General features: G+C 46.6%; 1 protein-coding gene across 1 annotated transcript; it reads right to left on the reverse strand.

The window, feature by feature from the left end:
* Nucleotides 1-1,073: 1,073 nt before the first annotated feature.
* LOC136573604 (bone morphogenetic protein 2-like) lies at nt 1,074-13,835 on the reverse strand. Its single transcript, XM_066574876.1, has 8 exons — nt 13,770-13,835; nt 10,229-10,345; nt 9,974-9,990; nt 4,164-4,561; nt 3,860-4,002; nt 2,894-3,016; nt 2,332-2,524; nt 1,074-1,480 (listed from the first exon to the last, which is right to left on the reverse strand). Exons 1-8 carry the CDS (start codon nt 13,833-13,835, stop codon nt 1,074-1,076), a joined length of 1,464 nt encoding a protein of 487 aa, XP_066430973.1.
* Between the last annotated feature and the right edge of the window lie 8,201 nt (nt 13,836-22,036).

Below are 22,036 nucleotides of genomic sequence, written 5' to 3' on the forward strand. Positions count from 1 at the left end.
AATAATGGTGGGATGACCAGAGAGCGATTACCGAGGCTCTGTTCACACTAATGGAAAGTGTTACATGGGTCGACCGGTGAGCCCCCAGCCGTCCCACTGACTATCCGTCCTTGCTTGAACACAGGAGTGATAGTCCGTCAGAGAACGGAGACGGAGCAGCTGGAGAGCTCGCCCGGCCACCCGTCTCCATTCACTGAGCGAGAAGCCAATCAGGACTCTTCTGGAACGACTAGCGACTACTGAGCGATTTCTCATTCAGTGGCCTGTTGGGGGCAGTGTGTACAAGGGCCAACTGTGACCCATAATCGCTCATTTGAGCAATTATTGCGGTGACTATCGGCCCATGTAAATGTACCCGTATGGCAGCCATGGGAACTTGCCAGATGTGTTTTCGAACAAATATCAGTAACCGCATTCACTTTCTCGGGGTCCCTCGAGGCTCTCTTGTTTTCGATGACATGAATAGCTCTGTAGACTATTATTCTTGTCATCAAAATGAGCAAGAAGCCAGTGGGAGCCGCCGGCCGGCATCTCCGGCTCAGAACTACAGCGTCTGATAAACATTCCCCATTTAGGCTGTTTAGTCCTTTTCCCAATCAGCTATTGCAGCCTGAAGGCAATCACAGTATCAGCTGCCTCAGTGGCAAAAATGGAACCGCGCCTTGCCTTTGATACATTACCATGATCCCTTAGTGCTTCAAAAGGATTATTCAACTTAAAGGGGTTTTACCAAGAAAGACATTTATCTCCTTTCCACCAGATCACCGGAGGTCGAGCACTGGGACCCCAGGGATCCCTGGAACGGAGCCTTGAATGCCACCAATGAATGAAGTGGTGGGGCACATCACATATTCTTTGGGACAGGTGGGGATCCATGTATTCGGCAATCTCACTCCGTCCTATAGATGAAAATGAAGCGCGGTCCCTGTGGATGACCAGACATTTATTCTCTATTCTGTGAATAGGGGATAAATACCTGCTGATAAAAACCCCTTTAAACAGATAGCCATTAGATGCATGCCACAGTGCCCGCCTTACTCATTCCCAAATGACAGCTGCTATGCATTAAGTCTTTAGTGGCATCCACAGCTACCGGCAACCATATCATCATACTGCTTCAATACAACATTTTCATCATCATCGAAGTAAAGCAAGTTTATAGAGAAGAGTTTGTCGGGGACACAGCATGGGCTGTTCACACCTTGTGTTAATTTGAGGGCATTAATTATAGATTGCACCGTGGCATGATTGGTGGGTCTCATATTCTGACCCAGAGGGAATGGGCATGAGCCTTTACAATGATATGCATTATATCCTCTTGGGGAGATGATCCACCCAGACCAGCCAATTTCTTCAAAGTCAACATAAAGTGGGTGTCTTTGGCAGGGCAAGTGCCCCCCCTCCTGCAAGGCTCTCGTCATCCTCGTTCTGTTTGGTGCTGGAGCATAAGGTTCATTGGGTATTGCCAATGGAAGGCCATCTATATAAAATGAATTAAGAACAGTACTAAGTTTAAAATTGCTTACAGAATAATAATAATAAGAAATTACCAGTATGGTCAATGTAGGCGGTATATTGAAGGATTCATTTAAAGTTTCCCAGGCAGTGTCGGCTGTCAGTGCTGGGCTACACTAAGAGCAGAAGCTGCTCCTCTGACCCGTGTGTAATAGCCGACACTCGTAATTCCAGCACAGTTCTTGTTACAATCAATGGGAGCTGTGCTTGTAATTGCAGGCTGGAGTCCTACTGATTTCAATGAGAGCTATGCCTGCAATTACGGACACTGGCCACTACACATTTGCTGGAGCAGTGGCTTCCACTCCAACCCTACCGTATCCCGGAGCTAACAGCTGGCGCTCAAGCAACAAAATTTACTGAATATTTTTAGTTGAAAACAAAACATTGCTATATTGAATACAAACATGCGAACGTGTCCTACAATACGGGCGCCCCGGGTTTACTCTAACTTTATGGGAAACAACAAACGCTGTCGTTTATCAAAGTTTTAATTAGAGATGAGCGAATATACTCGTTTCGAGTAATTACTCGATCAAGCGCCGCGATTTTCAAGTACTTCCGTACTCGGGTGAAAAGATTCGTGGGTGTGCCGGGGGGCGGGGGGAGGCGTGGCAGATCGGGGGTAGCAGTGGGGAACAGGGGGGAGCCCTCTCTCTCCCTCTCCCCCCCCACTCACCCACGGCGCCCCCCTGAATCTTTTCGCCCGAGTACGGAAGTACTCGAAAATCGCGGCGCTCGGGTGAAAAAGGGGCGTGGCCGAGTTGGTTCGCTCATCTCTAGTTTTAATGAATTAGAAGATGGTTGCCGACTTACCTGGCTGGTTACTCAGAGACACAACCCCTCTCCTCCCGTCATCAGTGAAGAGGACAAGCATCGGCTGTTTGCTTTCATGATGATCTCTTCCAGAGGCAAAGCGAATAATATTGGCATCAGCCGGTCCTCCTCCGAGATTCCTCACCGTCACAAGAATACCATAATTGTGGCTTTCATCACTCCAGGAACGAACCTGTCAGATACAAACATTAATCATTCCATTACGGCTGCACTAGTGCCGTCACCGAACAGCTATGGGATTCGGCATCCCCCCATGGGGGGTAGAAGTGACTTTATCTAGAGACATGCACACAATGCAAATGAATAGGACATCTAGGAATGTGTCGCTACATACTTCTATAAGTACATCCTGAGCCAACCGGCCGGGAATTCCTGGACAGTCCGTACAGTTAAGGCCCTTTTTTGCAGGGTCCGTCACATATAATAGACGTGCCCGTGATATTTTTGGTGGTACTGGAGCAGGTTACTCTGACTGATCATCATTATACGGCTCACAGCCAATGAGCTCATATCAGTATGGTGGGCTTTATGTAATACTCACCGCTTGCGTTATGGAGAACACTTCCCATCCTGAAGAATGAATAGGAACAAGCTTCGATGACAACAACTTTCTTCCTTGGGGTAAATGCATTTTGTTTTTGTCCAGAACCAGGTGAACACTTATCTGTGACAGAGAGATGCCGTTAGTCCATCAGCCTCAGCAGGCGCAGCGCTCACGAGTCACGACTCAACGTATTCAATACCACTGCTCTAGTAGAAGATCCCTTTTACACCGAGTGATTCTGAATGAGAATCATTGTTAAGAGCGAACGAGCTGAAGACAGGCAGATCATTGTTGGGAATCGTTCAATTTCTGGTATAGGCTGGGTTCTCACACGGCGTATTCCCAGCGGAAATCTGACGGTTTGGCCGCAGCAAAAAAAACGGGAGATTTCCTCCGGGAAAGCGCTGCTTCAAAACCCGCTGCACTTAGCTGCAGGCTTTGAAGCAGCTTGACCTCACAGTTTTCCATTGCGGATGGGGCTCCCATAGTGGAGAACGTGGCCACAGCGGAAAAAAAAAAAGAATGGACATACTGCGGCTGGCGAATCCGTGCCGCAACGGCAACTTCGCTGCAACTGATTCGCCGTCCGGAGAAATCTCATCCACATTGATGGCTAACCCCGGGATTAGCGGCCGCAGGTGGATTTCCAGATGGAATTTCCACGGCAAATCCACCATGTGTGAAGCCAGCCTTAGGGTTCCAATTCCTATGTGAGTGGGAAGTGTTTAAATGCAACAAGACGTGAACGAGCCAACAAGGATTTTTATGCCGGCTGAAACCAAACGGCGAATGAAACGTGAATGATTCTCATATGTCGTTCAGCCGCTGGCTCTCGTTTAGACCGAACGATTATCCTTCACATTTGCTTGTTTGAACAATAATCGTTCCATCTAAAGGCACCGTAAGAGCGTATGACATGGAATAATCTGCGGTGTGTTATAACAGTGTTTCATGCGGCCTCACCTGGCAGAAGTGATGTCTCTTGAAGTACGCCTGCTCCGTAGGTCGGGGCTTTAGTTTGAAGAGATGCAACTCCGCTGTTAGAATCTTCTCATTCTTGGTGACAGTTGAGAGGTTGAACAGAAAGTACATCTGATCACTGTGAACTGAAAAATCATGCAGATTAGATAAAGAGCTACAATGTATCAGGCGGTGTGACTCTAAGTGCCATTAACCTTCGGATTGTACAGAATGACATAACATACTGAATGATAATTAGACTCAACAGACGTCACGAATGAACATTTCGAATGAAAGCAGCCTTTACCTTTGTCGAATAAACTTCTGACTGTGTTACCCTCCAGAAGATCTGGGTCCTTGGTGACACCATCCGCGTCAGCCACAGTGTTGTACAGGTCAATCATGTACTGCGGGGGCCGCTTGACATGATGAAGAGACTGCGGGGGGTCCTCAATGCCAAAAACTTTTAGCAGCATCTTCAGAGCTCCAGATCTTACTTGCTCGCGGTCTTCTGTGGTCACCGGCGTTTCTGTAGGCCTTGATGTACATCCTTGCAGGAAAATTACCAGGAGCACCAAACCCAACTTCTTTGTGTGGACCATGTCTTCAGGCTGCTGCTCTCTTGGATCTCTTGCAGTTGAGTGGTCCACCGCCTGCCCTGTGCTACAATTTATAAGAATGGTACAAGAAAGCTGAACCTTAAGGCTGTAAACCAAGATGGAATTAAGTCAAGTATGCAAAGCAGCAATCAGTAAATGTAAAGAAAGCTAATTGCAGTGCTAACAAGGTGTGAAATAAGACTAGCAACGCCCTGTTAGCAATTATCCTACAGTACACAATTTATGTGAAACTGGAAGCTGTTGTCCTGTGTACATTCTTTATGTTAAGGGAAAGCCAAGGCGGCCGGTCTTAGAAGAACAAGCCAGGATTTGCACACCTGCGGAGGATTGGTCTGTTTATCATTTTTCTAGACTAAATGTGAAATGATTCCATTGTAGGAGGCTGAATGAGGACCGTTTGCCCACAGCGGGAGACTAACTTCCTTCTAATGAATTTATTAATGGGGCAAACAGGAGAGCATTGACTCGCATGAATTAAACCCTGTAAAGCAAATAGCTGATTGACTTAAGGAGGTCCGAATCCCCAGAAGAGCAGATATCCTATCTGCCGGAATTAAATGCCTTTTAATAATGGGGACTGAAATCCGTTTGTTTTAGTCGGAACAATTAAAATGACAGCGAAAAACATTCACAAGGCAAAGTCTAAAGCTTACAGAATAAACCTCATGTTAGTAAGATACTTTCCTCCTAATGCCCAAGCAGAGCCAAGATAGACCCCGGCATGGCGCTGATCCTCCGCTTCTCCCTGACTCTGGTTATCTGTCACCGCAGGGAGCTTCATTCTCATCAAATCTGGGAAAATTGGGTTTTTTTGCTTTATGAAACTTTACATTTTTAATGTTTATGTTTTAGTGGATTGCTTTGGTTTGGACATTTTATTAATGACTTTCTGACTACAATCAGAGATTGAAAAGAGTTTCCTGAATTTGTATGGTTTGTATGTTCTCCCCCTGTTTGCGCGGGTTTCCTCAGGGTCCTCCCACTTCCTCCTGTGCCTACACTCCAAAAACAAACTAATAGGTGGATTTAGTTAATGGGCCCCCATGGGGACAGGGCCCGATGTAAGGGTCGTACAAGGAGCGCACAAGCGAGTCCCGTCCTCGCTGGCTCATTCGCCCTCGTGCAGCCGGTTTATACAGCGGATCATCGCTGGCTTCTATAAACGACAGTCGTTCAGTCTTTCACATTTGCTGTACAAGTGACTGAGAGGGACCCAATGGCTGCTCCTTAAGGACGGCTTCACACGAGCATTTGTGCAAAATGCTCGCCCCTGCACGGCGTATTTGGGCATGAACGAGACTTTTGAGGTAGATGTGTGTGTATCTGCCCATATGACTGTACATTCTTGCGTGTACAGGGTCGGTCCACAAGTGCGCGTCACTCGCTCTTTCTATGGATTTAATGGCCATTTAAGCCTAATGAGCTGCAGATGTGTTCTTTTGCCCATGTTTTGCGCAGTGTCCCACCCTCGCCCTTTTGTATTTTCACACCTCCCGTAGGTTTCTGTAGGCAGACAGCGCAGGTTCTACTTTTTTCCGTGCGCACAAAATGCACTTATAAAAACGAACCCATTAAAATCACTGGGTTCTGTTCTCCGTGTTTAGCGCACAAATTTTACGCAAATACCTGTGCAAACAGTCGTGTGAAGAAGCCATAAAGGCCCCTTCATATGAGCGTAATAGCAATGCATTTGCACCGTGAGCGATGCACTTTTGCGCACATTAGTGTATTCTTTACTCTGGCAGGGCCGGTCCACATGGCCGCAGGACACGCTCAAGCCGTGATTTTAAAGCCTCGGTAGCCTAATGAGTTCCAGATGTGTCTTTTTACGTACTGTACCGTATTGTGTGCGCAAGAAGAGTAACGAGATGGAATCCACTGAAATCAATGGGTTCTATTCTCTGCATATCGCATGCACAAATACGCCCGCGTGAGGGGGCCCCAAACAAGACGGTGATTAAACGAGCCAACAGTGATTGGTTGTTCAGTTTTTGGCGCACGTTTAGACTAAACGTATCGCTCACTGTCTCTCGTTTGAACAGTTTTTTGATTGGTACTTGTTCCGTCTGGACGCACCTTAAGTGAAGCCGATCCGTGTGCGGCGCTGCGGAATCTGCATGTGTAAAAGGAGGCCGGAAAGCGTGATGGTAATCCGTTAGGGCTCCTTCACACTGGCGGGATCGGGCGGTGAATCATGTGAAGACAGCCCTGCATCACTGCGGGGATGAAGGGAATCCCCGCCGCTGCTGCCTCAGACCCCACTGAAAGTAGTGGGTGACATCGCAGGAAGATGGGGCGTGCCGCGAGATGTTTCCAAGATGGCGGTGCCGCGCAGGAAAACATCGCTAATGTGTATGCCCCTTTCAAAGGAATGGAGTTCATATTTGTGCGATTTTCTCACAAGTGTGAAGGCCCCATAAGTGCTGCACATAGGGTTGCCACCCGGCCGGGGATTCACTGGCCTGGCTGGTATTTTTCCTGCCAGGACGGCGCCCGTATTTTTTTTTTACCGGCCATATTAGAGGCTGGTATTTTGGTCACAACCCATTACAACACAGAGGACACCATGGCGGCCGCTGCGGCCTAACTGCAGCACGGAGGCGCCACACCGTTGCTATAGTGATGGCACAGGGGCATGGCTAGCAGACGTTCCCAGCATGCTTCTCTGCCGGCAGCCCCTACTCCTTTTCTGACAGAGACCATGGTGCCAGCTTACAGCAAGTACCTGACAGTCCGTAACTCCTCCCAATCCTCCTGCTGTGGAGCGCCTCCAGCCCTGGGATCAGGCATTACAACTGAAGGTAAACTCCTGGTGAAGATGCGGCAGCCCTTGGGGATCCTCCTCCCTGCAGTCCCAGTCCCATACTATACACAGTGTGGACATATTATGGGCACTTTAGTCTTGTCCTGACTTCGGCCCCCTGTCCACGACCATGATGGAATATCCCCAGTGATATACCGACGCGGAGGACTACGGGGGAGCGCTGAGAGGTGTCAGCGGTAAGGCTATTTGACGGATAGGCTCACAGCAGAGAATCGTGGCATGCTGCGATTTAAGTCCCACGAGCGCAGAATCGCTATGATCCTCCGCTAGTAGACAGGGGGCTGAGCTTTCCATAACAACGCTATGGAAAGCACGCACTGCAGTACTCACGGCCGGATCGTCGCCGCGGGGAACACAATGCGCTATCGCCCGTGAACAGGAGCCCTTAAAGTTCAGCAAGTTAGTACTTGATAGCAGGGTTGCTGCCCTACTGGAGGTTCAGGGGTGGGGAAGGGCACCAAGGGGGGCACTATTACCACTGGAGCTACTGAGGGGGCACTATTACCACTGGAGCTACTGAGGGGGCACTATTACCACTAGAGCTACTGAGGGGGCGCTATTACCACTGGAGCTACTGAGGGGGCACTATTACCACTGGAGCTACTGAGGGGGCGCTATTACCACTGGAGCTACTGAGGGGGCGCTATCACCAGCAACCACTGGAATAATGAAGGAGAGAAAAAAAATGCTGTGGTAAGCCACGCCCCCAAGACACGCACCTATTTAACCATGGTCGGTATTTTTTCATGACAAAGGTGGCAACCCTAGCTGCATGATGTCATGGCACGTGTCCTTGGCTCCGGCACGGACCTCACTGGGCATCGCCCGTACTCAGCAGCCGTGTAGTAATCACGTATATTGCTATACTTCTGGATTGATTAGGTCGGATACACAAATCACAGACGTCATCTGACCGCGGTCCTAATGAACCTCTCAGCTTAAGGGCCCTTTTACACGGATCAGTAGTTATTCAAATTATCCCTGGATTGTGCGAATCTGAGCGCTAATTGTTCCGTGGAGACGCTGGCGGGGACTGAACGACAAATGATTCATAAAACTCTATAATGACTGCCTGTTTACTGTGAATGGAGCTGGGCGGGTGGAAGGATCTCCGGCGCGCTCCGCCACCATTACTGATCATCACTGCTGTGTGATAATGGCTGGGCGGCTGTCAGGCACCAATATCACAAAATCAGTAACCATAAGGATACAACAGAGGGCGAGGAGTCCGCGATTGGCTGGTAGCGGTGCCTCTATCTCCTCCGTACATCTGGCTCATCAATTCAATTAATTGAGACAAGATGTAAAGTAGATTGCGCCACCAGTGGCCAGTAGGACGGGTTTATGGACAGTCAGGATTTACATGGGCATACATTTAACCCATAGACAACTACAGGATACATTTCTGCCATTTTCAAAAATTGTATCATGTAAGGGGCATTTATTAGACCCAACAGCCGGACCGCCAACTTCCGTAGGGCTGTTGTTTTAGAGTGCAGTAAAAAGTGACGCTCTGGAATAATACCTCTAAATACTGCTGTAAAAATCAGATCTGCATATCGGCAGTCACTGAAGGGTTAAACAAAAGTTTCTTCACAGTGCATCCTATATCCAGTGGACAGGCGGTCTGCAGTCACAGCTTGATTTTTCTTGCAGTGAAACAATCGTGTTATCAAATTCCATGAATATTAAGGGAATACTATTTAGTCCGGCTGCATGAGAGCGTAATTCGCCATGTGCCGCTTGCTTTAGACAGTCAGCAGGTACACATTGACATTGCGTACACGTGATTTACTCACAACTGTCATTCATATTCATTAACAGTACCACTTTGGGCTACTACAGCTCCCCCCTACTTGAAGGAAGCTGACCCCAGTGCTCTCCAAAAATAGAGACATATGGCCGAGATGGAACTCCCTCATAGCAATAACCTCCTGCCCCAGGATTACAACCACTCAGTAAAGAGTAGGTTGTACCCTTTAGAGAAACACTAACCCAGAAGGGTGAGAACATGGCAGAACCACAACTCTATATCCCCTTTTGGTTTACTCAGTAGAGCATTAACCCATTCCAGGTTATTCTGGAATGGCATTTCCAGTGTTAGACTTTACTTTATGACAGCGCACAATGAACATAAGGACTGCTAAGTCTATTTTTTTCATTCTGCTGAGCCAAGCGAAACTCGAGATACTTCAGCATAAACTATGGGGCCCATACATTACTCTTCTCCCCAAAGTCTGAAACTCAATTGTACACTGTTGCCAACACTAAGATAGCAAAAGGTGTCCGGCCAGGAGCAATACGGGTGAAAGTAGTATGAACTTCGCGCTTCCTTTTTTTTCTTTTGCAGACACAGATTGGGAGGGGTGTGCGCTCTAAAGACACTGAAGATTCTTTACTTTTAAATTCACTTCCACTTAACACTCATACCTTCAGTTTAAACTATAACACTCCTTCCAAACTGAACTCCTGCACAATAGCTGGTAAAAGTTACTAAAGATTCTTTGCAGACACATTTCTTTCCTTTGATGCCAACACCAAACACACATCACACGTTATACCATGACAGATATTATTACATACATTTTGCCTGAACTATGCACAATAAAGCGTACTTATTTGGCAACAAGACATTTTTCACAAAAAAAACGATTCTTAGCTTTTGAGTCCCACATTATCACGTAATCAACCTAAAATACATTTAAAAAAAATCAAAGCAAAAGAAAGTGTCAGAGGAGGTAAAACAGCAGTCCAACTGTAAACACAAAAAACCCACAAAGTCCAAATGTCCTTCTCTGATCTGACTAAACCCATTCTACCCATTGAGTCCTCAACGGAAATGTGAGTTCCTCTACATCAGAGTCTGTTGATAAACCCTGTAGGTGTTGGACCACTCTCCCAAGACCTAATCCCAAAGGAAGAACACACCGATGGCCCAGGACTCCACAGACCCTGAACTTCCCGGTCTTCCACAGTCTCTTTCTCTCTTTTCTCCTCAGTCCTCACATCTCGGAACACAAATGCAAAGTTTCGATCACCATATTCCTTGATAAAAGGGCGTAGGCGTGAAGGAATGACCTGACAGGCTTCAAGATTGTCCCGGTGTATCAGAATCCAAGGAGGATAGGCAGACATTAAAGTTCCTTCAGAGGACACAAAAGTTTGCAACTTCTGAGCCTTGGAGATGGGTTGAATATTCTCCGTTCCCTCTCAGGCAGGCCCACTCAGCTCTCCTTTACCCTCTGCCTTGTCCATAGCCGTCAAGGCGGACACTTTTTCACAAGAGGTCTTTTGCAGCTTTCCAGCTTAAATTGGAGCTCCTTTTGCAGAATGTTCCACAGCCCCCTATTGCACTCTCTGATTCCAGCTGGGCACAACAAAAGCATGGAGGGCAGGCTCCGCAGTTGTTTGGTTTAAGTTCTAAGAGTGTCCTGCAGGCACAGGACGAATTTGGGGTAAAAGTTCTTGTACTTCTTCTTCATCCCCAAAATACCAATGGGATCCTACAGGAGGGTAATCCGCTGCCACAAACTGTATTTCGTTCTTGGCTGCCATGTCCTCAGTTCCCAGACCTGTCTCCAACTCCTGTACCACTTGGACTGAACTTCTTGAGCTTGTCTCTGACTCCTCCTTAGGGAGGCTTCTGGCTCCTCCCTCCTTCAGTTCCGCGGTGGGGTTTCCCTCCCCCCTACTTTGTTCTCACCACTCCCAGACTTCTGGAGGTTTCATCCTGTTTGTAACACCAAGGTTTATGCGGCGACCCGAGCGGAAAGCCCACCGTTGCGGAGGAGACCACAGGGGAAACCACAATGGTGGTCACGGTTGGCTCTGTGATCTCTCCTGACAGCGGCGTCAGCAGGGCCTAGCTCGGTTGCATGCACAGTGAACATGAACAGAGCATCTAGGCCTATAATGTTCCTGACTTTGAATATAAATGTCACGTGACGCCAGCACCTCTTCTGGGCCGCTATTCACGCAATGCAAAATTAAGAATCCGCAGTCCAATATTGAAGTTGAAAACAATCGGAGGTGCGCGACTGTACTTTACTGACACTTTTCCAGCTTTGATTCTCCAACCAATCACTTGCACAGTACACTTCTCAGGTATAACATTTTCCTTACAAGCTTTCATTCCTTTTTCGCACCTTCGGTTTCACACACTTACTAGGAGACACTTTTCCCTCTGAACTCCTGACGTCCTCTGTCTCAGTTATCTGAAAGATTGTCCGTGGGGTCTGAACTCCTGACACAGTACACACATTCACTCAAGCTTCTCTTTTCTTCGGCTTCTTAAATTACGTTTCTTCTTTTAGTGATAGCAGGAGAACCATTACTCAATGCCTCAGCCTCACGTTGGGATGTCCACCTCCTCTGACTACATTCAACTCTCGCTACAGCTTTCTAAACTCCACCTCCTAACTACACAAGACCTACAACCGTGTCACTCATGCAGTTAAAGGGGCACACACACGATTTACTCAGCAGGGGAATGTCCTGGGGGGGTCCCAGGGCAGGAGTAGGACCCCCTCCGACACACGGTGTATAACACTCATACTGTAGGAAGCATCTCAGCGATGCTCGGTGTCCCGATACTTTACTGGCTAGTTCATTTATCTAACTACCCAGTTTCTTATTACAGCGTCTTTGGAAATGTGGGCTTGGTTCTGGTACTGTGTCCATATAGTAAGCTTGGTTCTCTTATTGAATCTATGTAATGAACTTGGTTCTGTTACCATATCCATGTAGTAAGCAGGGTTCTATTATTACGTTCTTTGTAAAAAAAAAAATCAAGCCCAAAGAAAAAGTTGTCGTTTTGCTACAAAACTTGGCATGCAGTTCCATCTAAGGCAGATATACAAATGATTAGAGTTGTGCAGCATGCTACGCTATTGAGTCTGGGAATTCATGCTGGGTCTATACTGGAAGCTCCAAACTGAGCCTGTGATGCAGATATCAACCTAGTCTAATATTCGGCTGTAGCCTAAAGTTTTGACAAAATATATATTTTATGGGACACACTTTATTTGGGGCTCACTCCATTCACATCCAGAATTCAGTCACTACGAGATATCTCTCCTCCTCTTCCATCTTCACCACAAGGAAGCTGAAGGTGCTTCCATGTGGCTCCGTGTTAGACCTCAGGTAACAGACAAGATGGAAGACCAGTTGAAGATGAAAGACCCTTTATCACTCTCAAGCACTCCTATTTATACCCTCACTCATACCGCATGATATGACAGACTGATACATTTACAGGCAGACTATGATTTTATTAGAGTTAGTCTCTCAAGCGCCGCAGCTGTGCAACACACACACTGGAAATGACAAGACAACTTTGCACAGTACATCCACATATGACAAACATGTATGACATTTATAGAGGGGACCAGGATGATGTACTGGGACACTACAGTTCCCCCCTACTTAAAAATAAGCCGCCCCTGGCGCATCCAAAACAGAGTGTATGCATCTGGAGTTGGGCCATCTAAAGTGTATTACTTCCATCCTCTTTAAGAAAACACTGCGCAGCCACGGAGTGTGCAAGGTGAAACCTGTAAACACAACTTCTACCCCTGGTCACCTATATGTTAGGATGTACCCACCCCCAGTCTACTGTGACTAAAGGAAGTGTCATTTCTGTGTGTGGCTTTTTATTTATGACAGCGTGTAAAGGACTGTGACTTGCAAGTACATTTGTGAAAAAATCTAGCATTGCTATGGAGCTTCCTACATAACACTTTGCTTCACAGGCTACAGATGTAAGATCAGTGAAACGAACATCACTGTTTCTTACTGAGAAGGAAACACACTGTTACCAAGCGTAAAAACATGAAAGGGTGACTGGCAGGAAAAAGAGCAAAAATTGTCATTGGAGCAGTCAGTAGCTTACGTCAATACCGCTGCCTGTGATTTGTGAAGAGGTGAGCGGAAGGCCCCACCCCCTGAGACAGGCTAGAACGGGCTGCAAACAATAAGACTGGACTTAAAGGGGACCAAAAGACCTCCAGTCATACACAGCTAAAGCAATCATACCACGCACACAGTTTCAAACATATGGTGGCATTACTAAGCTAGCATTTCTAAATTAGCATTAATTGATTATATTTAAACTAGACATAAATATGCATGAGAATAATAAATGACTTTAGAGAGCAGGAGCAAGTGAAATGTAAACATGAATACGCCTTGACTTCCTCCGGCACATTGCTTGAACATTATAACGTTGCAAACTGTAATAAACCTTTCAATGTGAAAAACAACTAAGGGGGCATTACTGTAAAGTCCTTGTAGCAGGGGCTTAACGGGGGAAAACAAGAAGCAATGCCTCCTGTACGTTAGAGTCTTTGGAAATTAATGTTCATATGGGGAAATGGAAGTTATTCTGCAGCAGCAACAGTCTCCCAATTTCCACCCACTGATTTCCCCTATTTTCTGCATCAGCTACGGCTGCTGGAGCTCCGTCACTTACCAGCAACTCTTCATCATCTTCCAGTCTCATGGAGCTGGTGGAGGGAGATGTGGGTGCAGCGTCCATGCTGTTTGAAGTGAATTCAGCTGGTCTCCTCAGTGGTGTCAGCGGGGGTTTGTCGCTCTCCCATAAAGTGAAAAGCAAAGTGAGTGAGTCCCCGTATTCCAGGATGAAGAGTCGGTGCAACTCCGGGATAAAGTCCTTGACAACCTCATTGCGTCGGTGAATTATTATCCATGGCGGCTGTCTTGCTTGTGCAGTCACGCCATTCCACCCAAAAAAAATACAGAGGTTGTAAAGGCCCCATTGTCCTCCAGGGGTCCGTCTCTGCCTGACTGTCCATTGACATTGGGTCGGTCTGTAGCCAGATTAGCTGTGGATCCTCTTCTCAGTACAGGAGTTGCCTCCTTGGAACTGGCTCCACCACTACCACTGGTACTGGGCGTAGTCTCTGTCATCTATGTGTAGAGTCCATCTTAGTTTTAGCCTGGCAAAAAGTGTTCTGAGCCCAGGAGTCTGCAGCGGCAGGTAGCTCCTCCCACTTTTGGCTCCAACATTTAGTAGGGGTGCCCCCCCCCACACACACACACACACTTTGTGCCAGACCAGGGTATAGTCATTTTGGCGCCAAGAGCTTTGGCGGGTAAATTCTTGTCGGGAGTGAGCCAGAATGAACCATATTGCTTTGGGTGCCACCTTGGGTGACCCAACCACAAATTAAGTAACAGTCCATTAAATATATATGGTGCAACAGCTCTGATCCTGTTCATGGTGACGCCAGAATTTGGGTTCTGCAACATCCCAAAGGGATACCCCAGATACCTGACATACGTGGGAAGCTGGGAGGGTTAAGTGATGGCTTGTCACGGCGGCACTTACCAGATTCCTTTCCGTGAGGGATATGCGCAGTCAAGGCCAGAGTATCACTGCAGGCAACCAAAGACACCCCTAGGATAGGGAATGCCAATAAACAGGAGGATGGGGGTAGTAGTTGTCACAAGTGACACCATTGTTCCTACACACTGGTATGCTACACGGCGGAGAAGAATTACAGGCACAGTCTTTTAGTACTTTGGGTCCCTAGGAACGGTTAGGGCCCGGTATAAACTTTACTTTTGTAAATTTGCAGTAAACAATTGTCACAAGGCAATCTAGGCACAGTCTATACAATGCAGGCAAGACAAGAGATCAGAGGCCAGCCCTGCAGTCTACGTAATCTGTCAGGAACCGCTCCTGGAAGGGGAACACTCCGGAGGAGAAAGGGGGTAGGGTCACTCCACAGACACTCTGGCAGCAATTATTGACTTTTAGTATTTGCACCCCGCACTGGAGACACGGGGTGTGACAATTAACCCTTTCCAATCCAATGTCGGGCCTGCTCCGACATCATAATTTCCCTCCACAGCGCTGATGTCAGGGCAGGCCTGACACTGCAGTGCAGGGGTGCATCTGCACCCGATCATCAGACACATTGGGTGCAGATACACTCCTACACTGGTCCTCATCAAGGACCCCCGAGGAGAAGGCAGAAAGGGTTTTTAACTCTTTCTGCCTTCTCCTTTACACATTACATAGCGCTCATTTAGCGCTATGTAATGCAGGAGATTCCGCCCGGCGATCATGTAACCGCCGGTTGTCACCTGACCCCAGCTGCTACATGATCGCCGGAGGCTGAAATACAATATATGCGGCCGGCAAGCTGAAGGAAGAATACGGAAGTATTACTTCCGCATTCCGCCTGGGGATCATGTGACCGCTGGGTGTCACCTGACCCCAGCTGTCACGTGATCGCCGAGTCAGGAGGCTGAAGGGAGAATGTGGAAGTAATACTTCCGCATTCCCCCGACGATGATGTGACCACCGGCACCCTGCTGAACTCGTTCAGATCAGGAGGGTGAAGGAAGAATTCATTTTTTCTCATCCATTCTCCCCAGCTCCAATTTATTTGGAGCTGGGGAGAATGGATGAGAAAAAATAAATGGATTGGAAAGGGTTAACGAGCATACTTCTACGGCCGCATAGGAAAACTTGTAGAAGTATTTAGTACCTCTGCGCTGGCCTTGTCAATATAACATTAGATTTTGTTCATTAGCTCTGATTTTTAAGATATACTAATCTCAAATCAAAATACTAAAAATACGCTTTAAAGTTCTTTCTTTACTCAAAATAACTAAACGTCCCTAATTTTGGGTCGAGAAAAATGAATGTGACATTATATTTTGTTTAGTAGGCCTAACTCTGGTTTTATAGATACACTAACTTCAAACTAAAGGGCTTAATCATGTGAACGGATTCTCTTGGCTAGTCTGGTCCGGAATGAACCTCAACCCGGGATTCTTGCATAAGTGCAATCATTCTTGCAATCATTTTTTGTTTTTCTCATAAAAATTCATTAATTGATTGTAAGAATGTTTCCATCTAATAGGTGGTGCTGTTGAGGTAGTATTTCTATCTAACATAGTAACATAGTATGTAAGGCTGAATGAAGACAATGTCCATCTAGTCCAGCCTGTTATCCTCCTGTGTTGATCCAGAGGAAGGCATATCTTCTTATGTCTGCATTAGTTATGAGAGACATCATAAAACTTTCGCATTCCTCAGCTCCATGGACTGATTTAAGGCCCATTTACACCAGCCGATAATCGCTAAAAAATCGCTAATCGGCGATCGGTGCGTGTAAATTCAGCGATAATCGGTGCGTGTAAACATCACCCATCGTCCGCTTTTCGGGCACTGTTAGCTGATCATTAAATTCAAGCTAACCTAAAAATCGTTGTTCACTCTTATCAGCAGTTCTCCATGGGGAGTGCTGATAGCATTGTTTCCCCCTGGGGGAACAAAGGATCTGAGTGCAGATAATAGCCTTGGGCTATTAACTGCGTTCAGCTAAGGCTTCATTTGCAAACATAATTGATATTTAAGTTGCTGAGTAGCTACTTAAAGGGGTTGTCCCGCGAAAGCAAGTGGGGTTATACACTTCTGTATGGCAATATTAATGCACTTTGTAATGTACATTGTGCATTAATTATGAGCCATACAGAAGTTATTCACTTACCTGTTCCGTTGCTAGCGTCCCCGTCTCCATGGTGCCGTCCAATCTTCAGCGTCTAATCGCCCGATTAGACGCTCTTGCGCAGTCCTGTCTTCTGTCTTCTGAATGGGGCCGCTTGTGCCAGAGAGCGGCTCCTCGTAGCTCCGCCCCGTCACGTGTGCCGATTCCAGCCAATCAGGAGGCTGGAATCGGCAATGGACCGCACAGAAGACCTGCGGTCCACCGAGGGTGAAGATCCCGGCGGCCATCTTCACAAGGTATGTAAGAAGTCACCGGAGCGCGGGAATTCGGGTAAGTACTACCCTTTTTTTTTTTTTTATCCCTGCATCGGGTTTGTCTCGCGCCGAACGGGGGGGCTATTGAAAAAAAAAAAAACCTGTTTCGGCGCGGGACAACCCCTTTATGCAAAACGATCGCTCAAAGACATCACTCAAACTGTGGCTTGAGCGATCATCGGCCCGTGTAAACCAGCCTTAAGTGTTTGTCTCTCTGCTCAGACTGTCTTGTGTTTTTTTAAGTCTCAAATTTCTGTGTGTGAGCATTTATTTAGATTAAGAGGAGTGCCCCCCCCTCCCCCCTCTGCATCTGTTTGTTATTATGTGCCATCAAAACTAGTTTCATTCATTAGCCTGACGAAGGGGGTGGTTTCCTGAAAGCTTGCTGTAACATCATGTATTTTTGTTAGACATTAAAAGCTATCATATCTACAAGATTGCTTGGTTTCTCTTACTGAGAAGAATCACACTTGTTCTCGTCTCCTAACTGGACACCGAAATATTGGCGATATGCAGTCTTTATTAATTTCTGAGCAGAATATGTCACCTCACTACACACGTAACATTTTCAGAAGAGTTTTTACAATTCCGTAGCATCCGGGATTCTAACCTGAAATTCCAAAAAAAAACAAACAAGTTAGAGAAAAGAAAACTTATAATTGCATTTTTTTATTGTAATATATACATATCAAGTCTAAGAGTTAAGCATTACGGTATCTGATTGACATTTTAGTTAATCAACTATTTCACTATATATACTTTTATTTAATTAATGAGTTCATTCATCTAACTTTATGGATCTGAAAAAAGGTAATAAAGGTATATGTATTTATCTAATGTCTTCTACATGTCTTCACTGTGGATGCACTGTGCAGTGCCTAGTCTTTTGTTATGTGTATTGCACAGTTGCAGCATATGAGAGGTTAATGTCTAAAAGTGGCTGGGATACATCTAGAAATGTATCAATATATGTCCTGTCACATAGTGTCTGCACCCTATAAATGTGAGTGATTGGGGCGTGGTAGTGGTCTTTCATCATCTTCTATGGTTGGAGTGGAGTGCCGGCCACATGGGGGTACCTTCAACCCTCATGTGGTGAAGGGATGTAAGAAAAGGAGAGGTATCCTGAAGTCCTCTATTCCAGGAACCACCTCTAAAGAAAGTGTGAAGTGAGGAGTCTGCCGTGCAGAGCTGTCTTCAAGTACTGAGTGAGTGTCTGTGGAGCGTTCCTACTTCCCATCCTCCTCCACAGTGTTCCCTTTCCAGGAGTGGTACCTTACAGATAACGGTACTGGTGTATCTTGACGCCACCGGAAGCTAGGGGTTTGACAGGGCTTCCATGGAGGAACACCCCTGTCACACCCCTAGCTCCCGATTGGCTGCATTCCTCTAGGTCCTTGAAGGTCCTTTAGCAGTGTCAGTATACAGTCCCCATACAGTACACATCTGGGCTGGGAGCAGGGTTGTGCCTCCACTCCCTCACTGCTCAGTACGGCGATTATTGTATTTGCCCCCCCCACCCAAGCAGTGACAGTCTCCGGGTCGGGACACAACAGAAAAGCCAGTAGGAAGGGGAGCCACGCATGGCAACACCGCACCGACTGCAATATTATAGCTGCGAGGTCCAGGGACAGCCGAGAGCCGCACGTTGCTGAACTGCAGGGACTGGTTACTTACAGGTCCGAGGACAGCAGACAGCCGCAGATGCCACAACCACACTGTCACACATTGCAGAACTGCGGAGATGGGACAGTTACAGCTGCAGGGTCCAGGAACAGCTGACAGCCACTCTTGGCAGCAGAATGGCCACAGCACACTTACAGCTTTGGCTTCTGGGGGACAGCGGGGCGGCCTCAAGATCCACACTCCAGGGTGCACTTACACAAGTGGGCTGACCAACGGAGCAGTGAGCGAGCAGAGGCACAGCCTCGCTCCCAGGGGAGATGCAACACGCTGCTCAAGGGAAAGCAGCCAATGAGGAACTGGGGTGTGACAGGTGCGTTCCTATATCCAAGCCCTGTCAAACCCCTAGCTTCCTGGTGGCATCAAGATACACCAGTACCACAGATAACTTGGCCTGTAGGACCGGTGTTATCCTATGTCTCTTCCCTGAACTCACATTCTATGTCTTTCCTGCACTGGTGTGTAAAGTTGTACTCTGACAAGCTTCAAGTAACGTTCTCTGGTCACTGTCCATTCGCAACTAACTGAGTTATCAAGTTTCGACTGTGTGTGTGGATTCTCTTCATTTACAAGCTACGATGAGAAGGAACGGTGGCGTCACGCGTGGCAAATCTAAAGTCTACCACACGCATAAAGGTAACCACTGTCCCAGCATTGCCTTTCTGGAGGTCACGTGCGTCACTCTGGGGAGGAGTCTGGTACAGCCACCGTGAAAAGTGCCAACTCTACCCCGTCAGTTCCTCAGTGGGAGCCTCGTGTCTTGGTCGCCATTGGGACGCTGCAGAAACTCTTCTTTTGGCGTCATGGACAGGATCAAATTCCTCTGTGCCGCATCTGTCTACCTGCGTTACTGCAGAGATACTCAAGAAAAAACTTCTGGACAGTCCAGAGCAAAGGAAAACCTCCATGTCAAGTTTTCCAGTCATGTCTACAGTTGTACAAGAAGTTTCCTCTCCAGTGGCAGTTGCAAGAAAGTACTACGCTCAGAGAGAGAGTGTGATAATCTTGTTGGACCATGTGCAGTTAATGGACTTTGTTGCAGAGCCCCATGTGAGTCACAACATGTCTACTCAAAATGATGCCCTTTCTTCTTCTTTCTTCACAAAGTGCTGCTGCCAAGACCTCGCCATCGAAAAGCCCCTGCTTTGGCTATCTGAAAAGTAGGGGGGAGGACTACCCCTACTCAAGAAGCTTGGCATGCATTTCAAGCCTGCCCCCAAGGGGTGGAGTCAACTACAAAAGAGGAGCCTCTGGACCTCTCCATTCAAAACGCCTTCAGCCAGCCAACTGCCAGGATGTTCCTTCCACAACAGAGAGCCACTACACTTGTGGAAACAGTTGTGTCCTCCTGTTACGGAGCCATCCAAGTTAGAGAGTGTTGCACATCCTTCCATGCCAGTACGGCAGCCCAGACATGTCTGGGACCCGGATAGTCATTCCTCTGTCGCATCCCTAGGAGTCAGCTCGTGGAGCAATTTTCCCACACCCACCGGTTGGACCACCAGCACAGACAGTAAGGAAGAGATGCTGTTCTCCAGCCTGACCCGGCCACGCAAACATTTCAAGTTCTGACAAGAAGAACTCTTAATGTAAAAGACCCCGTTAAATCCCTTTATTTAAGAAAGGACTGAAAAGTTAGTTAACTTTATTTCCCCTTTGCATAGCCTCATGCCATTATCATTATTCATATTGAAACTGTTTTTGTTATGCAACGTTTAATGTTCAAGCACCATGCAGGAGGTAGAAAAGTATGCTTATTAGTAAAAGTAAAAACTGTTCAGCTTTAACAAAATGCTCCTGTTTGAATGAGATTGCATGTATGGTGAGCATGATTTATGTGTATGACAGGAGGTTCTTTGTTCCCCATGTCTAGTCCTTAGTACCAGTGTCTGTCCACCATCCTAGTCTGTCTCAGTAGGCGAGGCATCCCTTTTTACCTTATCTCTTTAATCCCGGGCAGGGGGTATTGACGTAAGCTACGACCCGTCATGGAGTCTTGCTCTTGTTTCAGAGAAAGTGATGGTCATTCCACTTGTCTCTTGTTTTTCCTACCAGTCGCCCTTCTCTATTTTGAAGTTTTGCATCTGTGTGTATTCCTTTTTGTCCGGGGAAGTGATGGTGATTCCACTTGCCTCATATCTTTGTCTTTGGGGAGAAGAGTCATGTACGTGCCCCATAGCTTAACTAGTGAATCCTGAATTCAGTTCAGCCTAGTAGAATTTTCTCATGGTTAGGCTAAAACCATTTTCATACACGCTGTCATAACAATGCTTTACTCAGAAAGTGACATTCATAAGGTAATCTCAGAATACTTGTATGGGTTAATGTTTTGTACAAATTACCTGGAGGGTAGGAGTTGTGTTTACAGTTTTCGCCTTGCACACTCTGTGACTGTGTAGTGCTCCTACCTAAAGGTGAGTAGAAAGAACACTGAGATATTCCTACTCTGGATATTATACTCTTTTTTTAGAGGCACCGGGGTCGGCTTATTTTAGGTAGGGGGGAACTGTAGAGCTAACTCAAGGTTTTTTAATGTCATTTTTGTTTCTTCCATCATAAAATTATTAGGAAATACATATTTTCAAGTCGAAAAGATTTTCACTGTTGACCAGTGTAATTAGTAAATTGAAACTGTGGGTTCCGCAGCTGCTTTGTCCGTTGAATACAAGACAAACGAATCTGGTTATGAGAGTGAAACAGATGTAAAAAAAAAGAAGCAGAATTTGGAACTACTGCAAAAATGTTGTGACTACCCATCCTACTACTACCATGCTACAACTACCAATGCTACTTTCCCCAGAAATGTGTGTAGGTTGTGGGAGGGGATATGGCTGACGCGGACACATTTATGTATCATTTATGTCAAAAACTGGCATAAATTATTCCAGAAATCTACTTGAGTTCCCAAATGGGATAGACCGCTGTGTAGTTGTAGGGACCACCGAGACACACCTAATACATGAAGAGGTGTGCGCTTGTCGTGTAATAAGACACATTGTGCAATAGAGGGAATAATATTAAGTTTAGTCTTAAAAGATCTTCCCCTTAGAGATAGTTCCCAGTTCATATGGTAGAGCGAAGCAAGGACCCTGACAGAGGTCAATTCCACCTTTGTTTGGGTGGTTTCTGCCATGGTTTCCGTTTTGTTACGGCATGGGGTAGCAGAGGAGATTGAGCTTTTCCATGTAGAGATATGCAGTATAAACATATATGCTATGCAGTAAAGGTTATTTTCCAATGGCAGCCTATAGGTGACA

The sequence above is a fragment of the Eleutherodactylus coqui genome, chromosome 7, assembly GCF_035609145.1.
Source record: "Eleutherodactylus coqui strain aEleCoq1 chromosome 7, aEleCoq1.hap1, whole genome shotgun sequence".
NCBI lineage: Eukaryota > Metazoa > Chordata > Amphibia > Anura > Eleutherodactylidae > Eleutherodactylus > Eleutherodactylus coqui.